Source organism: Camelus dromedarius, chromosome 15 (assembly GCF_036321535.1).
Source record: "Camelus dromedarius isolate mCamDro1 chromosome 15, mCamDro1.pat, whole genome shotgun sequence".
NCBI lineage: Eukaryota > Metazoa > Chordata > Mammalia > Artiodactyla > Camelidae > Camelus > Camelus dromedarius.
The window spans coordinates 25153767-25176250 of NC_087450.1; the positions used below are offsets into that span (position 1 = coordinate 25153767).

Here is a 22484-nt window from a genome sequence, read left to right on the forward strand (position 1 = left end):
TAAAATACTCATTTCTTTCAGTAGCTGCTTATTGCCCTTACTTGCCACTGAAAATAGTGCTAGTGTATAATTTGTGACTGTTAAATATTTGTGCCTTTCAAAAAACTTATTTATACAAATGTGTTTTCAGTGCTGCCCAGAGGAATCTTTGAAACTATTCGTTCCCCACTGCTGCAGTGTTATAACTCAGCTTACAATGAGTAAGTTTTAAGGTTATTATTCTGTATGTATAATTTTAGAAAAGTTTTTCCGTGGTTTCTAGACTCTGTTGGTAAAAACAGATCTTAACAGATTTTAACAAAGTATCATCCAGGTTGACAGGTATCTTTAAGAAAGTTTACTTCATTAAATTAATGTCTTCATACATACAGGAGCCGGTCAGAGGCTGCCATCAAAAATATCACTTATTTTGTGAGATACGTAGGGCCAGGTCTCCTGGGTGATGTGTTTATTTTTCTTGAAAATTGAGTTTCTACTTCCTCTCTACCAAGTCCAGTTTAATGAAGAAGGAATGAAAAGTCTTTCTAAAAGATACTTTTCCCAGCTATTAGAATTATTAGATACAAATATTTTTAAATGATGCATTTAGTTGGATTCATTTTTTTTCTCCTGATACTATTTTGCCATTTTTAGATGATGATGTATTAAATGATGAAGAGCTAGACAAGGAGTTACTCTGGAATCTTCAACTTTTGTCTGAGGTATTGTAAATCTTTGGAGTAAGAAAATAGTACTATGAAAATGTTGACTTGCTTTGAGGATTTATACTGTTTTTTGAGAAATAGACTTTAAAACATGAAAAGTCATATAAGTTATAAAAATTTCTTGATATGGCTGCAAAAAGTCAGATGATATTTTCTTGTTATCAAAGGTGTGTGGTAATTGTTCACCACTTCATGCACAACACGCAACTTGACTTGTTACTGATTAATTCTAATGTGTGTAACTCATTAATTGAAAAGTTTATCAGATTTGGCTATTTTTCTCCTCCCTGTACATTCTAAGTTTGGCCATCAATCAGACTTGCATCTCCCTTATGGGTTAGTTCAGGAACCAAAGAACAGAGAAACCCAACTAAGTAAGTTTTGTCTTTGAAAGGATGTTACTCTGGCCCATGACAGCCTAAACTTAGGAAATGTGGTTTGAACTCAAAAAAATTAACTGTTAGAATATAATTAAAATGGCAATTCTGAAATGAATTAAAGTTATTTTAAGAAACACTGTTATTACTTTAGGCTACTTTAGTGGCCAGGCATTGACTTTAATGATTAATTCGATCTTTTAACCACAGTATCTTCAATTGTTTTCTTCTTTTCAGATTACTCGAGTGGATGGGAAGAAGTTGCTTCTTTATAGGGAGCAGCTTGTAAAGATTCTCCAAAGAACCCTACATTTAACCTGTAAGCAGGGTTACACTCTGTCTTGTAACCTTTTGCATCACCTCCTTCGTTCTACCACACTTATCTACCCTACAGAATACTGCAGTGTGCCAGGCGGCTTTGACAAGCCTCCTTCAGAATACTTTCCTATCAAGGCAAGCATTTTCAATAATTTAGGATTCCCACGTGGTTGGGTTATTTTTCTAAGGGATTCAAAGTGTGGGGTTTTTTTCTCCCTTGTGTGTAAAGATGTTGCTTCTTTATTTTTAACGTAGATCATTAAAACTGTTACTGAAATGTTTTGAACTTGGGAAGTGCCGTGTAGCACTGCAGCTCACTGTCGTTTTCTTCTTTTCTGTTTGTATGTGAAATGACTTATCTAGTGTGTGCCATATCTCACCTGCATAGTTTCATATAGTTTGGGGTGGGGAGTAACCACATACATTTATTGTTATTATAATAAACTCATTTGAGTGACTTCAGGAAGACCTTTTTCAGGAGTGATAATGAAGGAATAATTTAATGTTTTCATGCTGTTCTTTTTTTGTGCATTATTTGCTACTTTTTAAATTACGCATGTACTGTTTTTAAGTTTTCAACTTGCTGAACAAATGCTGTGTTCTAGGACTGGGGTAAACCAGGGGACTTGTGGAATCTGGGAATCCAGTGGCATGTTCCTTCTTCTGAAGAAGTGGCTTTTGCCTTCTATCTGTTGGACTCTTTTCTTCAGCCTGAGCTCATCAAACTCCAGCGTTGTGGGGATGGAGAACTTGAAATGTCTAGGTTAGTTTTTTTTGTAATCAATTAATGTTATATGGTTGCATACTAAAAAATTCTTCTTGTGTCTTTCCCTCTCATTTTCAGTGTGTGGTTTGAATACCTGCCATAAGTGTAATTAGAAAACCATTTAATATAGTGTTGTATAACAGAAATTTTGTCATGTGTTTAAACATTTTAAATAGAAAAACTTTTTTTTTTTTTTTTTTCAGTTTAGTCTCTTCTACTTAGCAGTTCCACTTGTGTATCTTTTGGGAAATGTGTGTAAATATACCTCCTTTGAAAGGAAATGCCTGTTTTTCAAAGTTCACCTTAGATTTTATTGGCTTGTTTCTTTTCATAATTGACATTAATGCCACTCAGAAAAATAGCTGTAAGATTATTCTTTTTCTCTTCCAAAGAGCTTTAACAGAAAACAATTATTTGAGACCATTAGACTTTCATAGTTTCAATCTATGAAAGTTCCTAAATAATGGTAAGAAAATTACTGTGTGCCCAAAAAAACCCAGGAAATTTTAAGACGCGAATCCAGTAGGAATGGGTTTGAAGGAGGAAGAAATATGATTGACTTATGTTGACCAAATGGCACCCTGAACTGCCTTTTTGGAGTGAATGCTTAGCTAGTCCCTTTTGAAAGATGGACTATACTGGAAGATCTTGTGTGATGCTGTTTCCCTTTGGTTACTGGTAGTGATCTTTGGGTAAACAGGTGATTAAATTTAGAAATGTTTCACAAAGGGCAGTCAGTTGTTAATTGTGATTATTTAGAGTCTGTTTAAATGTGAGCAGGTTTAATATTATCAGTAAATGCCTGTTTAATGACATTGTACTACTAAGTGGGTAAATTGAAGACATTGGTCATTTCTTTGCCTTAATTTTGTATATCTCCACTTGATAAAGTTGTACTTCATCTTAGACTGTAGAAGGCTTTTTGTTAAATGGGGATTTGGAATCTTCTAAAGTATGCAAATGATTTGTATTTTTTTCTAGAGATGACGTTCTGCAGAGTCTGACTATAGTACACAACTGTTTAATTGGCTCAGGAAACCTCCTACCTCCATTGAAAGGAGAGCCAGTTACTAACTTGTAAGTAAAAATAACTACTTTACATATTTTGCTATTTTGCCATTTGGCATATATTTTAAGACTTAGTCACATAATGAGTCACTGGTTTTGTTTTTGATGTTGTTTCTGTATCACTTTAACTTCTTGTCATTATTAGGCCAAAAATCCCTGAGACCCAGTTTAGGTCTATAAACTTTGAGGCTTTATTCAGATTTTTATAAGGTACCAGGATAAAATAATTCTCAGTATTAATTAGTTTTAAAAAGTTAGCTTAGAGATATTAAGTTCATCTGTTAGTTTACTGAGTTAATTAATTAAATATTCTTCTTTTTAAAAAGTAAGAAAACCACTTTTTTGGTCTGAAGTCAGTGTTAAGGATTTTATAGCAAATAACCTGAGGTATATTTTAATAAAAATTTATTCAGTGTAACTCATTATAATTTTGAACTTTTTAGATCCACCAAGTTGCTTTTATGAATTTAAGTGTATTTCACAGTATTAGTATTTTGAATAAATGTCTTGATTTAGTCCACTGTCAGTGCTACCATTTAAGTTGAAAACAAAATTGGGTTTAAATGAAGTTAGCAGTTTGTAACTTTAGATCAGTTATTAGTAGATAGATGCTAGTTTCAGTGTACTATCTTAGATCATTTTCTCTCAGCATCAACATCTCATTCCTGAGCAGGTTAATGAAAATCACATAAAAATGAGTAATAACCCTTGCCCCCTCAGAAAACACAAAAGGGAGAATTATTTGTTGATTTCGCAACAAAAATCTTAAAAAGCTTCAAGGAGTGGTTTTTAATGTGGCTTGCTTGTCTTTCCCATATTTTGCATAATCAGTTGTTTGGAGTCATACTTTTTTTAATAACTGCTACTTACTTCACTCTAAAAGCTGTTACCAGGAATTGAACTTTTGATTGCTCATTAGATTTAAGAGGGAGAAAAAGGGTCATTTCAGGTGAGGAGATCTGTTGTAAGTTTACTTAGGAAGTTGCTGAAATCTTTGAAGAAACTTTTGTTTTTCGTCAGTTTTGTAGTTTGGTATAAGAACAATTTTACCAAAATTCACTTTTATCGAGAGAGATTTTAAGCAATATTTAAAAATGAGAGACCTACAGAAATGGTTTTGATTTTCCTAATGATCTTTAACAGTATGTAATATATTAAGACCTTAACTCTTACGGCATGTTAAAACACTATTCCACACGTAACACATTTATTATATCTGTAAACTTGGTTTTGCTGGAACATGTCGAGAAGTGTAGTCCTTTAATCCAGTAATTTATTTAAGAGCAAAATCATCTATTTTCCATGTATATAATTAGATGACTTTTTAGTATTGAATCATGATTAGGATACAACACTGAAAGATCAGCTCAGGAGGCTTACAGGTTTTTGTGGCTTTCAGCATGTAGCCATGTGCACTATGATAGTGAATTGAAGCAAAGTCTTTATCCTTTGAAATAAATGTGCATTAAGACAAAAGTTCAATATATTTGGATATTATAAAGCCCATTATGTTTGTATATAATGAAATGCACTTTCAATAAGGAAAACAATACAATACTATAAAAACTTTATGAATGCCAGTAAATAAGCAGATTGATAGCCTTCATTACTATACATTATGAGATATAAAATTGACCTGAGTATCCCTTTGTAGGTTTTTTCCAGAAAAGTTGAAAAGTAAAGGTAATTTAGACTTAAAAGTGTTGTGTTTTAGAATTTTCACTTAGAGTCAAAATTTTAATATAATGAAACAATGAAATAATAAAAAATTATGTTTAATATAATTTTGTTTATATATTTTGATATATTTTAAATTATAAATATAAAATTTTTCTTGTATATTTGATAGTATATAATAATGAAATAAAATACAAAACAATGAGAACTCCAATTGTTTTAATCATTGTGTAATACACAACTTGAGGGTACTTTAGTAATATGCACCTATGCAGAGTAATGATTATACAAAGCAGAGTTAGAGATGCATGAGCAGCCCTTTGCCTTTGAATTGTCAAAAGAGGGAGTTTATAAAGTCTTCCCTGGGCTTTTAAATAATTCTTTGTTGAATCCTTTCTTTCAAAACCAATTTCTAACTTGTATCACCTTCATCTAAAATTTTCAGTTATTTTGGCAATGCGTGATTTTTTACATTTATTTTCTTTTATAACATTTCAACTTTTTTTGCAGATGGTAAATTGGTTCTCACCAAAGTATCATAAAATAAAGTTAGCCTTTTAAATTTCTAAAATGCTTACTCTCATATAGGTCAATAATCATTAAAATCTAAATGTAAATTGATTTGAAAAACTAATCATAATTTCAGTTGATGGTGCCATTGTTCCGTGATATTGAATCATACTGCCTAGTGGGAAGAAAGATCTGGAGCATAATTCTTGGAGATTATCAGTAACAGGTCAACATGAAACTAGTAGTAGTAGACGAAAAGAACTCTTTACCTTGGAAATTAATTACCCCAAAGGAGATAGAGTAAAATGTACCAAGTTGGGGAGAAAAGGATAAACTGTGACCAGTGCTTTAGTGTAGTGCCTAAGATGTCTAAGGAAGTCACTCTCGTCAATAACAATTTGGCTGTGGGATTATGGGACATTATGCATTTTCTGAAATACCAGACCAGTTTTTGGAAGCACATAGCAACTCAGTTTTTTTTTTTTTTAATTTAAACATATTTTTCTTATATAAATCTCAGGTAAAACATTCTAGCTACTTTAATTTTTTTTTTTTGTCAAATCACTCTCATTAATAAGTTTGCCTTACACGTGTATGAATAGTATTGGTCTTCTGGAAAATTACCGCAATAAAAAAACCAGGAGCTTAGTTTAGTTCTGAATTTTCCTGAAAGAAGATCTTAGTCCCTAATAGAGTGTATGGGATAGTCTCAGAAATCACTGTTCAGGCAAATGGCTACCAAATGTGAAAAACAATTTTCTGTGCTATGTGATTAGAGACTAACAAAAAAATTAAAAGCTTAAGTGAGATGAGTTGATAGTCCTAAGTATAAATTATATATGTAATGGTTATCGACATTGTACTTTTCGACCTTAAGCTCTGTAAGGTTACTAAATACCTTGTAGTCTATAAATTTTACTGTTTCAAAGGATGGGTGAAATAAGGTCCCATGAGGGTAGTTAAGGGTAAATTTTTTTTTTTAGTTTAGTTCAATTTGAAATTTTAATACTTTTGTCAGATATCAAGGTTACTGAATTAATCTTAAAATGGAACCTCTCTATTTTGCTCTTGGAACCTTTAGTTAATGATTTCATAGAAATATTTGTGGTATAATTTATACTCATAGTTCTGCCTTTATAGATGTGGAAGTTGGGTTATGTCTTTCTAGGGTCATATAGGAATTTTGGACACTTGCCTTTAATCCTCAAATCGTCATTAATTTCTCCTTTTGCAGTCCATTCTTTAGAATCTTTTAGGTCTAACCAGCTACCATAGGATGCAAAAAACTAACATCTATAAAAACAGGGTTACTCAAGGTAGAGGAGTCATCATTTTTCATCTCAAATATTTCTTCTTTACTTTGTGCCCCCTTTCCTCTGATAGATCTGTTAAGTCATTCTTAGTTAAATCATTCTTAGGATCTCAGCTTTTACTAACTTTTCACTCAAAAAAAAAAAAATCATACTTAAGGTCTAAGAGTTGAGACCATTTCTTTAATATGTGAAAGGATGTGTTGTTATGCGATGAGGGGCAGGGCTAGCTAACCTCTCTTGGCACCTCCAGGAAACTACCCAGCTCTGCTGGGGGAGCTGCACACAGAAAAGGAAACAGTAACTACTCCACGGTGAGTAACCCTGTTTTCTCCTTATTTCACCTTCTGACTGTTTTCATTGATTTTTAAAAGCTTGTGTGTCAGACATGAAATAGTTCTTATGCTCCGAGTTAATTTTAAACCTCGCATATAAGATTCTCTTTACTTGGCAACCTTTTGTTCACACAGTAGAGTAAGAGGCAGCCTTTCCTTTGTGTTTATAGCTGTCACTCATGCCCAGGATTGAACTGAATAACAGAACATAGAAATAGGCCAGTTGTCTGTTGTGAAACGCTTATAACCTTGAAGGGAAAAAAAAATCTGTTAGTGGCTTGGTTTTTACACTTTTTTATGTTTGTTTTCATTTGGGACAGGAGGGATTTTGGGGAAGGATAGGGTATTCTTTCACTTATAGAGACAGGAAGAATTACTGTTTGCAGTTGTTCCATGACAATTCACCTAGCCTTCATTTGCATATTTGATTTATATTGTATATTTTGTTTTTATGATATGGGTCATTTCTTCCTTTTTCACCATCCTTTCCCAACAGTGATTATTTTCAGTTCTACTCTAACCAAATCTAAAGAAAGTTGCCATCTAGTGGTACGAATAACATTGTAGAAAACTTACAAGGCTCTTTTTTTTTTCCCTTAGTGATACAGATATTGAACACATTTTGTTATAAGTGAGGTGGCTTGGTGGTACTATCTAGTTGCTATGAAGCTGGTTTACTTTATTATTGTATACATGGTGTTATTTATAATATGTTGTGTTGAAATTATTTGTCAGAATTTTATTTTTATATTGCCGTTTATAAAATGAACCAGTCAATGAGTAGAATGAATTTCACTTGTGTTTGGGGGGGTGGTATTTGATTCAAATTATACATATATTGCTACTATAGTTTTTAGTCAGAATGCATATCTGTAATTGTTGATAGCACTTTTAAAGTCTATTCGGCTACGATTATGTATATAACTAAAAGTTACAAGAGCAGTTTTCAGTGTTAGAATACAGCCCAGCACACATAGACTTAAAATGTGGCCATAAAGAGATACAGTCATAAAGTCTTACTTGGGTAATAGATAGAGATTCCTTTAAGAAAATTATTCTTCTAAAGATCAGAAGAATGTTTAGTGTAAATATATTTTTATACTTGCTGAGAAACATTTAATGTAAAAGATGTCAATCCAATCAGTGTTTAATTAATTTATTAGATAAGAGATCAGTTAAAGCTGAATCTTGGATAAAGAAGCATAAAAGAAAATTGGGATATATAAGAACAAATAAGGCTAAAATATGTATCTAACCAAATGCCTTCTGTACACTTGAGATATGGAAGATGTGTTTTAATTCAGGTTTTAAAAGTAAAAGCCTAAGCCATTTTTATTTGAATCTACTACTTAATATTTTAAAATCCCATATAGGTTGACTTATTTTTAAGCAATTGTAATTAGTGATAATATTTCTTCAAATTTTCTGATAGGGAAGCAATTTAGAGTGATACATGAATTTTTAAAATTAGCATCAGAGCTCTTGGATGAGACGTTTTATATGTGATTACAGTAAAATTGGTCTTACTAGAGTCAGAAAGGCATACAAGAAAAACTTTTCAAATTCCCAACTGATAGCCTTTTGTTTGTTTGCTATAGTAAAAATTTTCCAGAATAGCTTACTATAGAAATTGCTTTTTGAATTTTGTTGGTTAAGAATAATTTTGTGACAATAATTAAAATGCATGCTTGGTTCAGTATTATGTGGTACTTGGTACGGACTGGATAAGGTACAATTGTATTCTTACTTAAGAAAGCTACTTAGGTTTATAGCAGCAGTGAGAAGACATGTATTCTCATGTGATAGCTCATGGCAAGCACTTCTCCATGCTCTACCAGGGAAGGGGGCGGCGTTGACGGGGAGTGCGAGGAACATTCTTATGCCTAATGCTGTTACTATTTGAGCACAACCTTTTTCTCTTTGTTGGTAAAAATCTAATTTCAGTAAAGATGTTGGACTCCCCCTTGAAGTTCATTGTGAAAGAATCTGATTTTATTTTTTACTGACTAGACTCTCAATAGACATATATGTATATACATTTTCAGTCATACAATTTTACCAAATGTTCAAGTTTGCAGGCTGGTGCCAAAAGCTGAAACTTTATGGGATGAAAATCAGATTTTAAAAAGAATTTGGGCACAACATAGTAAACTGACTATAACTCAATTAAAAAAATAATTAAAAAAAGAATTTGAACTTGAAAGTCTCTGGAAAGCAAATTAACATTTTATATTATGAGACATTACCATTCTTTTTTTAAACTTGGTAGGCTTGGTTTTGAAACTTGAGACAATATTGTTGCTATCCTAGGCTCTACATTATGGCAAGGAACATAGATAATTGGCATTTTAGTAGTCTTAATGTTATTACCCATTAGATAAATCCCGGAATTCATAACTACCAAATATTAGAGTAGCGATAACTTACTTAATTTGTCTTTAAAAAGTATAATATGGGGGGGTATGTTGATTTTAAAATAATTTTCTTTATTACAAATGTGTAGTTCATGAATGATGAGCAATAATTATAAAATTTTTATTTATTACTAATTAGCCGTGTATTGGATATGTTTACTTCATGTTTCCTTGGCTCTTGTGCCTTTCTTCTTTTAGAAAGTTTTCTCTTTATGCAAATTTGTTGAATCTCATATTTTGAAGTAAAATTAAAGTATTTTTTCATTGAAGAAAACTTAGGTTTCACATATAAAGGTTCTTGTTACTCGGTAGAATCTGTTCTTACATACCTAAAAAGTGACTTTTAATGCAGTATTTTTACATCTGAACATCTTCAAAAGTAGTGGCATTTTACTGCAGTTGTTAGGATAGATCAGTTTGGCTCGTTTTAAGAGGAAGGGTAATGATTATGTAAAGAAGCTTGTGTGTTATATATTCTAGAGTAAAATTTGACGATATTTTGGTGTCTTCGTTTTAACCTTTATTATACCATTATGAAACCGACTTCCTTGTATAAATGCTTGTTATATTGAAGCTTTTACAATTGAATATTAAATATTAGTGTTATATTCATTTGGGCAGTGAATTTTTCCTCCTAAAGTCATTCAATTTAATTAACATTTTGAAAAAGATGAGTAATACTGTCCTTACTGAAACAGAGCATTAATCTTCAGGAGGCTAGAGTAAAGAATTGAAGTATTAAAGATGGGAAATCTGTGTTTGTTAAAAGATCATCATCTTTGTTTTGATTTAAACATTCTAGCAATGACACTTTTCCCTTTAATCCTTCTTATTGGTATTATTATTAATAAATACAAGCATTCTTGTTTTTATACAGGGTACCAAGTATGGTGTCCTTGGAAGAGACAAAGTTATATACTGGACTTGAATATGGTATGTGAATTCTAGTCTGAGTAAATCTGTGTGGAATGTTTTCATCAATTACTCTACAAGGATTTAAATGGGATAATTTTGTAGTTAAAATTTTTCTAGTCTCTTTTATGTTTATAAAATGAATATTAATTACAGTATTATCTTTGGTTTTTTTGAGAAGCTGGAAAATTATTATTTAAAGAATAGCCAGTAGATGATAGGTGCTTTCTATGTGTAGAGGCAGACTTTCATGTATTGTGATGTTCATTTATGTTTAGAATTGTTTTAGGACTGATACATTATACTTGATGTGAGTAAGAATAATATAATAAGAATATAATATTCTTACCTTTCTGACATAGATAGTTAAATTTTGTATAACTGTTTATGTAAAACATTTTGTGTTAATTTGATGTTTGAATCTAACATTAATAGAAATTTAGCACATTTTCTTATTGCTAGATTAACATTGGGGTTCATCACATACATCAATTACTTGGGTATAATTTTTTTGGTTTGATTGGGTCACCACAACTAGCGACTTCTGTGCATTTACAGTCTCTAATTAGTGAACAGAACCTTTGAAAGATTGGCAGAGATAGTTTTTCCCTCCCTTCTCCTTCCCTACCCAATAAAGTTTTATAAGCAGGTTAGTGTAAATGTGAAGATTTTAAAAGTTATTCTGTATCATGCGAAGCTACTAACCAACTCTGATAAAGGCATACCCATTTGTTTTTTTTTCCTGGATGCATTATCTCTTCTTGACATAATTAATGATATAAACTTTAAACATTCCCAAGCTGGGCAGCATTCTGTGTGTGTAAAATACTTTCTCTCATTTTTTACAAATAGATCTATCCAGAGAGAACCACCGAGAAACAATTGCTAGGGTCATAAGGAAACTTCTTAGTAAGTACATATATGCATTTAACTTACTTTTACTAATGAGTATTTAGGAATTTTATTTTTTAGCATATGTGCTTTTACTTAACCTTTTAAAATTCTAAATGGTGAGAATATCAGGTAGCTTTTTTTTTTTCTTTACTAATAAATAATTAAGGATAAAGAGTCCTATAGTAATTCAAAATATTTTAACTGAAATTCTTTTCCTTCTTCTATTATAGACCACATACTTAATAATTCGGAAGATGATACCAAGTCTTTGTTTCTTATCATAAAGGTATAATTGTCATTTAATAGTTGTATAATTATTAATATGACTAGGTTTGACATGATAACTTTTAAATATAAAATTTGAAATTTGTTGACACAGATTATTGGAGACCTTTTGCAGTTCCAAGGATCTCACAAGCATGAATTTGACTCCCGTTGGAAAAGCTTTAACCTAGTAAAGAAATCAATGGAAAATCGGGTCAGTATTTTCACCTAAAAGTCTGAATTAATTTTTTTATAGGTATATAATAATCGGTATAACCACCTGATCTAGCAGTTGTTCACCATACAAAGGAAGTTTCCCTGTAACAATAGTAGACTTTCAAATATTACAGCATGATATAATCAAAAGGATCATAATGGGGAAATGTGTTTCCCTTGTACAAACTCTTCTTTCAGTTTCTATGATAGTCTCTGAACTCTCTGTGGGAATTTGGAGTATGATTACCTGGCACCAGCACTCTAGCTACCATGTAAGAACCCAAAGGAGTAAAAGATGGGAGGAGTTGTCCAGAGGCATGAGTTTAAAGCACTGCATTTTATGTAGATCTGAGAAAAATACATCTTATGTTATTTTTGTGCTCCAGGAGAAGTCAGTACAAGCTTGTCGAGGAGCATGGAAGAGAGAATACCTAGGGCAGCTGTTTGATGTTCATAGCAATGTTCTTCTGTAGGAGACTGTTGTTGAAATTGAGTCTGAAAAGGTGATACGGGTTCGTTGTTTAGGCCGAGGGTGCTATGTATTTTAGACAGAGGGAGTGACATGTACAAGGGCAGGGAGATACACAAACATGGCAAGATTTAGGGAACTGTGGCCGTAGAGCAGAGGGGCAGGAGGTAAGCCAGGTTGTTTCTAGTTTTGTCCTAAGAAAGTACTTCCATTTTACATTCAGCAAGGGGGAGTCTTAAAAGTTCCTAAGTAGATCTGATGGGAATAGTGGAAAGATCGACACTGAATTCAGTGAATGTTGAAAAGCTCTGCCACTGCTGTGGAGGATAAGCAGTAAGACTGAGACTGGAAGCCGGGAGGCTTTAGGTAAACTCTTAAAATCGTTGAGAAGGAAAAGCACAGCCTGAATCAAGTCACTGCCTTTGGGGTGTTTTGAAAAAGAGTGGCTGGGACTTGGTGATTAATGAGATAAAGGAATGAAAGAAAACAATCTTGAGTTCTAGGTATCTGCATTTAGTGACTGGGTGGAAGATTGAGCATGGGAGAGCTTAAAAGATAATTTTTACAAAAATAAAAGATACTGTATTCTGTAGTAAACATACACAGTTACCCAGAAAGGCTATTTATAAATGTAGTAGAGTCGAGCAGTTTTCTTAGTGGGCTGTTTCAAACGGAAATACTGTATTTTAATATAAACTTGATGGCTTTAGAATAAATGAAATACCTCCACTACCCAGCCCACACTGTACCTTCTGTGAACCAGTTTTTCCTTAAGGGATTCAGGAGACTCCATTGTTGAGGTCATTCAGGGGAAATGTTGAAGTGTTTGCTACTTTGTCTTTCAGCTCCATGGGAAAAAGCAGCATATCAGAGCACTGTTGATTGACAGAGTAATGTTGCAGCATGAGGTAAATAGCTTTTCAAAATCATGATGACTTTTTAAAATGATACTTTTCCAGTGAGTATTTAATTATTAAATGAACTTTTATTAAAAACTTTGAGATTTGATGTACATTTTTATTCTTTTTGTAGCTAAGAACACTAACTGTGGAGGGTTGTGAATACAAAAAGATACATCAGGATATGATCAGAGATCTTCTTCGTCTATCTACAAGTTCATACAGTCAGGTAAGGCTAGTCGAAACACTCTGGGCATGCCCCTTCTCACCCATTTTGTAATGTGCAATCTAATGTAGCCCCATTTTTAACAAGGAAATTTAAGTAATTGATTGGTATAGAAAACACCTTTTAGCGTACAAATATATTCAAACTAATTTTGCTTCTCTTTTTAAGTTAATGTTTATTTTTGCTGTTTGTGATTGCTGCTTAAGTTTTTTTTTAAATTTTTAATTAAAGTTGACAATGTCAGTGCAATGTTGCTGCTCATAATTAAATCACACTATGAAGGCCAGTTTATGAAGGCCATATCATTCTTCTTAGGCATTATGCTTGGATTTCAGGAAGCTGCTGCCATGTGAATTGTGGGGTCTATCCTTTAAGGAAGCATAGGACCAAGAATTTATCTCTAAACACAGAAAACTGGAAAATTTAAAGAGATTCACGTACAACCAGTTAGTCTGTCTTTATGAAATAACGTAAATTAGGAAACCAGTCTAACCCAGGGATTTTTTTGCTTGAAGTATTTTAAAAAGTTTGAAATACATACAGTGTATTGCTTTTACTGTAGTCAGTTATTATTCATTACTGTTAACTAGTTCATGGGTTATAAATCTTTTGTTTTGGTTCAAAATATGTGGCCTGTACTTAGAATAAAAAGTTTAATAGTCTGCTGATAATGTTACTGAACAAATGAATGTCGGTTCCAGTCTTGCCTTTATTGAAAATATTTTAACAAACGTAACCTAAACCATGGACATGGTTGGTGTTAATTTCCTTTCCTTTTGGTAAAAGGATAATAATCATTGACCAATTTTTGTTAAGGCATGTGCGTTGATATATTTTTCTGTTATTACAGCATTTAAATTATCACCAGTTTGTTTTGATGATTCATTTAGAAAGTTTTTGTAGTTTGTCTATCATTTGATAGAAGTCCTCATTTAATAATACTTTCTTTAGGTCAGAAATAAGGCCCAGCAAACATTTTTTGCTGCCTTGGGAGCATATAACTTCTGCTGCAGAGATATTATTCCTTTGGTTTTGGAGTTCTTACGGCCCGGTAGACAAGATGTCACGCAACAGCAGTTCAAGGTATAGGGGTTTTTGTTTTGTTTTACTACAGAAATTTTCAAATATAGGGAAAAATTGAAAGAATTCCACAGTGAATATCCTGTGTCCATCACTCAGTTTCTGTATTTAACATTTTGCTTCATTTGCTTTATCACATATCTGTCCATCTCCTCCATCTATATTATTTTTTAATGTGTTTCAAAATACTAAGTTGAAGACATCAGTACACTCAACCTTTAAACAGGTATAGTCTTTTTCTTCTCCTTCATTATTTACTTATGTACCTATGTTTATAATCAGTGTTATGATGGAGAAAGTATAAGCAATTTGAGTTGAGCACCAATGGATGAGTAGCCTGGCTGCCCTATGGGAGAGGGGGATGAAAGACCAAAAGGTTTAGAGTGGTGAGACCAGCCTGAACTAGGAAGAAACACAGTTAAGTTTGAACATCTGAGTGAAAGTTTGTGTGATTAGAGCACAGAAGGAAGGTAATGACAAAGATAATGGAAATATTACATCTCACTGGGGGTGCAGTAGAGTGTAAATGAAATGCAGTGATTGCTTATACCATCAGGTAGAAATGAGTTGATTGATAGTGATTTAAGAGGGAAAGTTAAGACGACTCAGTAGTTGAATATGAGGGCACTGAAAAAAAGAGATCAGAATAATTAAGGTTCTGGATTCTATAACTGGTTGTTGTTGTACGTCAGAGAGAGAACTTGGAGAATGGATGATGAGTTCCTTTGTTTGGACAAGTTTAATTTGAAGTGGTTTCTATATACTGAGAGGCAATGTCAAGTAGGCAGTTAGTCATCAGAGATTAGAGCTTAAAGATGCCATTTCAGTGTGTGTTGATGATAATTGAAATTTTTGAGCGGTTGTAAAAGAGCCTGGGAAGAGAGTGAAAAGAAAAGAGAGGACCAAGGAGCAAGAGCTGAGAAAATTACATTAGAAGAGCTAAGTGAGAATGGAAAGGTCAGAAAGATAACAAGAATTGAGGCGGAATTAAATAAGCCAAGGAGAGATCTTTCCAGAAGGAAGACTCAATTAGCAGTGTCAGTTGCTTTCTGGAGAGATGAGATGAGATGAGTTAAGATGAGAACTAAACATGTTCCTTGAGGTTAGCTTGGAAGACAGGCCAGCAGACTACAGCTTGGGCTCAGGGTTTATTGGAACGCAGCCATACCCATCCCTCCATGCGCTGTCTCTGGCTGCTTTCATGCTGCTGTGGCAGAGATTAGTTGTTGTTTCAGAAACTGTATGGTCAACTGTCTGACCCTTTACAGAAAAGGTTTGCTGACCCCCAGAGCAAGTGTGTAATTCAAGAGTGTACAGAGGTCTAACTCATTGGGTGGTTAAGTTGTTGACCTTGTTGAGAGCAGTTTAAGTGGACAAAATAGACAGGTCAGGTAAGATTAAAATTGGGAACCGTCTATTAGATCAGTAAAATCAAAGTTCCAGTGCCCTTCTGAGACCTGTAAAGAGGAGTAGAGCACGGCGTGGGTAAGAAGTCAGATTGGAATTGAGGTAGGGTGAATGTTTGGGAAATAGGTTCAGGAATGTTCAGGAAAACAAAGTGTTTTGGTACTAATAGCTCTTTCCGTTAAAATGGAGTACCTTAAAAAGAGGTACCTATTGTAATCAGAGTTATTCTTATTGATTGAACTTCTGTGAGTAAAAAGTACACAGTATTATTAAACAACCTAGTTTTTATATACTTAGGGAAATACTTGGCAACCAGATTTAAAAGTTACTATTTTGAAAGTTATTCCAAACATTATGCCCTAAAATGCTAAGAATGGCACATTTCATAGCCTTTGTGCTTTTAGTAGAAGAGAATTAGAAGGGAAGCTATGTTCTTGAAAGTAACATCTATACATTTCTATAGTATCTTATTATTAGCCGTTCTTTGACCTAACCCTTTGGTAAATGATTAGAGAAAATATTACTGTCAATTTAAATGTCAAGTTCAGGTTTCTAACAGTAGCATGTTAAATGTGTGAACCTATTTTACTAACCAGTACCAAGCACTTAGATAATAAGTGTTTAGCAAATGTGAAACCACATGTAGGTGAGTTGGCCACAACTAAGCCATGCCTCTCATTTCTCACATTGATCTTTATTTTTTCCTGCAGGGTGCCTTGTATTGTCTCCTTGGAAATCACAGTGGTGTATGTTTGGCAAGCCTTCACGACTGGGACTGTATTGTACAGACTTGGCCAGCAATTGTTTCTTCTGGGCTTAGCCAAGCAATGTCCCTGGAAAAACCATCAATAGTGAGACTGTTTGATGATCTTGCAGAAAAGATTCATCGGCAATATGAAACAATTGGCTTGGACTTCACAGTAAGCACAGTCACTTTCTTAATTCAGATTTTAGTGGAAATACCGCCTTGTTAAAATGCTGTTATTTTTCTTGTCTTTTTTCAGTAATAATATTATTGGCATTTGATTCTTTTTTTTTTTTTCCTCTGTTGAGCATCTGTTTTCTGTTTCCTTTCAGTAGTTTTAGTGGTCATTACTGTAGATGGCAGGTGGAGTAGAAAATTGGAGCATGGCCAGGAGAAGAGAGATGGGTGGTTTCTACCAAGAAGCCACAAGTGTTATTTGTTGCATTTACCATTATTCTCTGTATGTCCATGGCCTCATTTTTCTAAGAGTGGATTATATTTTAGGAAGTCGATGATACTAGTCAGAGTCACAAAAGATTGACCACAGGATTCATAATTTATAATGAAGAAAATTAAAATTGGATGATTTGACAAATGAAAAAGTAAACACTAAGTTCAGTGGCGCTCAAATGGAGACAGATGATCATCGAAGAATTTTCAGATGCCCCTTGGCACAAGCACTGGAATTTGAGATGTGTAGAAGAGGTGTGAGTGCAGTCGAATCCTCCTCTTCTTTAAAATGATTATGTTTGACATCCACCCTTGGTTTTAAAAACAACTGCTCTAAATGTATTTCTTCTCTGCAAAACATAGTCTTGCTACTTGTAACTGTCATTAAATTATGCTTTCTTTAAAATTTTTTTAAAAATTGAGATGTAATTCATATGCAAAAAAGTTTACCGGTTTAACACAACACATGTGTGCTTAAAGTCACAATAGTATGTTCACAGGGTTGTAGAACCATCACTGATCTAATTCTAGAACATTTCAATCACTCAAAAAGGAACTTTGTACCCAAGAATAATAGCTTCACATTCTCCCATACCCCTACCCGTTGGAAACCATTCATCTGCCTTCTTTCTCTGTGAATTTGCCTGTGATGGACATTTCATATAAATGAAGTTACACAGCATGTGGCCTTTTATATCTGGCTTCTTTCACTTGGCATAATGTTGTGAAGATTGACCCATATTGTGGTATGAGTCAGTACTTCATTTTTTCCCCTGGCTTTTCTTTTTAATAAGATTCCAAAGTCGTGTACTGGAGTAGCAGAATTACTTCAACAATCAAAAAACCCCTCTATCAACCAGATAATGCCTAGCTCGGAAGAAATTAAAGAAGGACTTAAACGCCAACAAGTGAAGAATGCTGATTCCCTAAGGTAATTATGGGTGCCTATTCATCAAAACAGATAACATTATCAATAGTAGGTTTTAAATATCTCAGAAATATAGAGGCATCATAACTACCTAATGAAATACATACATCGATTCTGAAAAACTACCCAAATATTAGGAGATAATTATTGTGAAGACCCCTGGATCGTCACTTTTAGCTCTGGGGGTGGAAAACACCATCTTAAAATGAAAGCTATCTTAATATCATATCTTCTTGCAACATGAATTCACTCTCTTTTTTAGTACACATATTCCACTCATTAAACCTTAAATTCAAGTTCAACACATGTATCTCTTCATAGCTTTTTGATCAAATTTGACATTAGGATATTAGTAAACTGTTTTTAGATTTTTAGAAGCTAAGGATGACAGTGCTTCAATGATAACACTCAAGCAGGAGCCTTCCTAACTTTTTTTTTTTGCCGTATGACTAAGCTTATTAATTTTTTTCTAACATTTCTATATACATAATAAGCTTTGACAGCTAGCTCATGTACACTTGGAGGGCTGTACAGGTAGACCACTCCTAACTGATGGACTTCCTTTTGAATGCCCACGCAGAAGCAGTTGAGTTGCTCAGTGTACCTAGCACTGTTTTTGGTTTTCTCTCTGCCCCTCATGTTCTTTTCCCGGTGTCTCTGTTTACCCTGCTTTCACTCTGACTGACTTCTCGCTAGCCCTTTACAGTCTGGTGATGAAAAGTATGTATAAGGAGGGTGAATTTGGCCAGAATTTGAATTTATATTACATTATTTGATATCTTAGTGTATATTAAAACAGTACCTCACCTGAATTTTTTTTTTTTTTTAAGGAACTATGAAAATTTGGTAAATGCTTTGCTAGATGGTGTGGAGCAGAGAAATTTGTAAGTGCAAGAAAATTTTATTTTAATTCTCAAAGGTTTTCAATATTATAAGAGGTCTCTACTCTGAAGGCCTTGAATGACTGTCACAAAAAACTAGTCTGATTCATGAATTCAGAAAAACTAAAGAGGGAAAGTTTGAGGCTAATGATAGTAGCAGTATTTTTCAATATACCTATTTTGATTCTTGGGAAACTTAAAATTATAGTGTTTCAAATACATTTTTTAAAAAAATGGTTTTATGAGTGTTGTGATTTTCTTCCTCCTCTTTTCTTTTCAGGCCCTGGAAATTTGAACACATAGGCATTGGGCTTCTGTCTCTACTCTTGAGAGATGACCGAGTGTTACCTCTTCGTGCCATACGTTTTTTTGTTGAGAATCTCAACCATGATGCAATTGTAGTTCGAAAGGTGGATACTTTATTTTAGCTATACTCTTAGGTTTGAGACTTTGTTACCTCATCTAATACCTTGAAGTGTGTTGATTTGAAATCTACCTCCATTGGTTCTGAGATGATAATAATTCATCCAACAAATGTATGAGGACATGTTCAAGTGCTGTGCATTCCAACACTGGGGATATAACAGGGAACACATTTATAGGTTAATGGGAAAGATTGACTTTGAAAAATTAAATTTGAAGGCATGAAGTGTTACTTGCAAAGTATTAGAGGTGGGTACAAGGAGGGGTTGACCTGGCCTCGTGTAGTGGAAGAAAGACCCTTAAGAAGAAATGTTTAGGCTGAGATATGAAGAATGCACAGATAGTGTTTTAATAAAGAAAGGATCAAAGTTTTTTAGGCAGAAACCAGCATGGATGAAGGTTCAAGAGTAAGAACCACACATGACTAAGTCCAAGTCAGAGCTGGTGTTCATGTGGCTGTGCCAACAGATTTCAGTGCAGAAGGTATTTCTTTGCATTTGAAAGAAACAAAACCCAGCTTTTGCTTCTGCCTTCAGATCAGGGCTGGCAACCAACCATTTAAGAGATTTAAAAATTTGATGCAGATACCTTACCTGTTTCTTCTCTAGATGGCGATCTCAGCTGTTGCTGGTATTCTTAAGCAGCTAAAAAGAACCCACAAAAAGCTGACCATCAACCCCTATGATATCAGTAAGTGCTACCAAATTAATTAATAATGCTTCTCAAACTCGGAAAGTTTCTTTGAAATGTATAAATTACAGTTCTTGATCCCAAGTATTTTTCTATACAAAGTGTAGAAGTATAGAAAGATTTTAATACAAATTATGAATTAATATTATAAAGAGAAAACAGTTCACTTAGTAAAAATTAGTCTTTAACAAGTATTTATGAAAGTAGACTGACCTTTTTGTCTTCATAATACAGAATACGTGTACCTTTCACACACCCTGGGCACACATGTCATCTACTTATTTTTTTACTCCCCAACTAAGCAGTTATACTAGTTTTTCATCAAATTATTTCAAAGACTTAAAATGCCATTACCATGAATTCATCGGTATGTTAAGTCTTTCTTTCTGGGTGGTAGGATTAGGGGCAAGGTTAGTTTTCTTTTTTATACCTTACTGTATTATCAGACTCTTGGAATCTCATATAATCAGAAAAAATTAATAAAATAATTTGATTCTGGAGGGGGAAAAGTGTCATTTTTATTCCTTTAGCTATCATACTTTTTTTTATCTCTGATAACTTCTGTGATATTCAAAGAGCTGTCTTCAGTTCTCCCCCACCCCACCTTTGGGAGGGGAATATAGCTGTACACCACTTTATTTTAGAACACTATAAAAGGGTGTTAACTAAATGTGGGAAGGACTTTCATTATACTCCCTGCTACTAATCTTGTTTTATCCTCACTTGAAACACATGTTTGTAGGTCCTACGTTAAATTAACATTTAATGGTTCCAAAAAACAAGTGTGTATATGAGCATGTGCGGATGGGGACAGAGAGAGAATGTCACATAGTGTGTACACATAGTAAAATGTTAAGATTGGAGGCATCAGGGTGAAGAATATGTGGGAATTCTTTAATTTTTATTAAAATATTTTAATAAAATTTTTTGTATTTTTGGTAAAAGGAATAAAGTGTGGATCAGACTTGATTTTCTCCCCTCAAATGACTATCCCATCACCATTTAGTGGATAATCCCTTCTTTTCCCCTCTGATTTGAAATGCTTTATGTATCTGTGGTCTTGTCTTCAGCAAATTATTTAATGGAGTCTTGTTATGAAGAAAAAGTCACACCAGCACTATTGATTGAAAGTTGAGAATAATCATTGCTAGTTATTTTGAAGTTCATCAGATGTAATTGTCTTTTCCTTAGGTGGATATCCTAAACCCACCCAGATCCTTGCTGGTGATAGGCCTGATAATCATTGGTTGCATTATGATAGCAATAGCATACCAAGAACTAAAAAAGAATGGGAGTCAAGTTGCTTTGTGGAAAAAACTCACTGGGGATACTATACCTGGCCACAGTAAGTTGCAGTTTGCTGTGCACCTTATTATTAAACAGCTTATCTTTCATATAATTTGTTTTATCATCTGAATTTCTGGGGAGCTTCAGAAGCAGTTGAATTGGTTAGAGATACTCTCTCACCAAAAATCCTCAATCTCTAGCTTTTTTCCTCTTCCCTCTTCCTCTTTTTGTTTTGCTCCTGCCATCTTTAAGGCGGAAGGCTGTTTGTGATGTACTTGTAATCCCAAACTTAATGTCTAATTAGAGTTCATTAAAAGTGCCTTCTAATGCTTTCTATCAATGAAGCTCTAATACTTTTTCCTGTGTGTATTACAAATATAATCTCTTGCTTTATAGGAATATGGTTGTTTACGCTGGTGTGGAAGAGCAACCTAAGCTTGGCAGAAGCAGGGAAGATTTGACAGAGGTAAGCATTTTTCATTTCACCACATATAGACACTTAACCTGGTTCAAATGCATCTTCCTTTCGGCTACTGATTTATTTGGAACTCAGTTCATGTTTCTCCCCCCAATTTGTGTATTGCAGTATGTATGTAGCACAGTAAATATTGGTGCATGTGTACTGCCTTACTCCCCTCCTTATTAACCCTTCTCCCTTCTGTTAGGACCAGTTGGCACAATCTTTGTATCTAAGGTTACTCTCAGGTTACTACCTACTTAGCGCTCACTTGGGTACTGGCTTTTATTTTTTTTTAATTGCATATAAATGATGAATACTCAATAGATGTTTGTAGATTTAAGTCGAAACTTCTTAGTCTTTTTTTATCATCTTGAAAGTTGATGAAGGGCTTTTAAGCTTATGTCTCCCTCAATTAAGTTAATGTTGTTATAGCTTTCATTTTCTAATTCTGAACAAAGTTTATCTTTTAGCTTCTGATGTTTTACAAATAGAGAAATAATTTGCTGGGGTTTCATTTGCAGTTTGGAGGATTCTCCTAAATTGCTCAGAAATTGGCACAAAAGCATTAAGTCTTCATTTCTCAAGCAGAACCTTTTTGGTTTTATTTATTTCACAGTTTGAGAAATGGAATCTGAACTCAAAGAGCTAAAGGAAAACTTTTAGCTATTCTTACAGAAATAGCATTTTCAAGAGACAGTATTATTTTGGTTCCAGAAAGCCTCTACGAGAACTAAAAATTCTTTTGAACAAAAATAACAATCTGCTGTTGAATAT

At 33.6% G+C, this 22484-nt stretch overlaps 1 protein-coding gene across 1 annotated transcript in view; it reads left to right on the forward strand.

The window, feature by feature from the left end:
• PSME4 (proteasome activator subunit 4) overlaps positions 1 to 22484 on the forward strand; it is an 85335-nt gene that overhangs the window by 41167 nt on the left and 21684 nt on the right. The window contains exons 16-34 of the mRNA XM_010990271.3: positions 131 to 200; positions 634 to 701; positions 1319 to 1534; positions 2005 to 2162; positions 3147 to 3242; positions 10357 to 10412; positions 11244 to 11300; positions 11516 to 11571; positions 11665 to 11763; positions 13080 to 13142; positions 13267 to 13362; positions 14311 to 14442; positions 16557 to 16766; positions 17836 to 17972; positions 18800 to 18853; positions 19131 to 19260; positions 19882 to 19963; positions 21155 to 21308; positions 21647 to 21716. Coding sequence (XP_010988573.2) covers positions 131 to 200; positions 634 to 701; positions 1319 to 1534; positions 2005 to 2162; positions 3147 to 3242; positions 10357 to 10412; positions 11244 to 11300; positions 11516 to 11571; positions 11665 to 11763; positions 13080 to 13142; positions 13267 to 13362; positions 14311 to 14442; positions 16557 to 16766; positions 17836 to 17972; positions 18800 to 18853; positions 19131 to 19260; positions 19882 to 19963; positions 21155 to 21308; positions 21647 to 21716 — 2004 coding nt within the window. The remainder of the gene's footprint in view (positions 1 to 130; positions 201 to 633; positions 702 to 1318; positions 1535 to 2004; positions 2163 to 3146; positions 3243 to 10356; positions 10413 to 11243; positions 11301 to 11515; positions 11572 to 11664; positions 11764 to 13079; positions 13143 to 13266; positions 13363 to 14310; positions 14443 to 16556; positions 16767 to 17835; positions 17973 to 18799; positions 18854 to 19130; positions 19261 to 19881; positions 19964 to 21154; positions 21309 to 21646; positions 21717 to 22484) is intronic.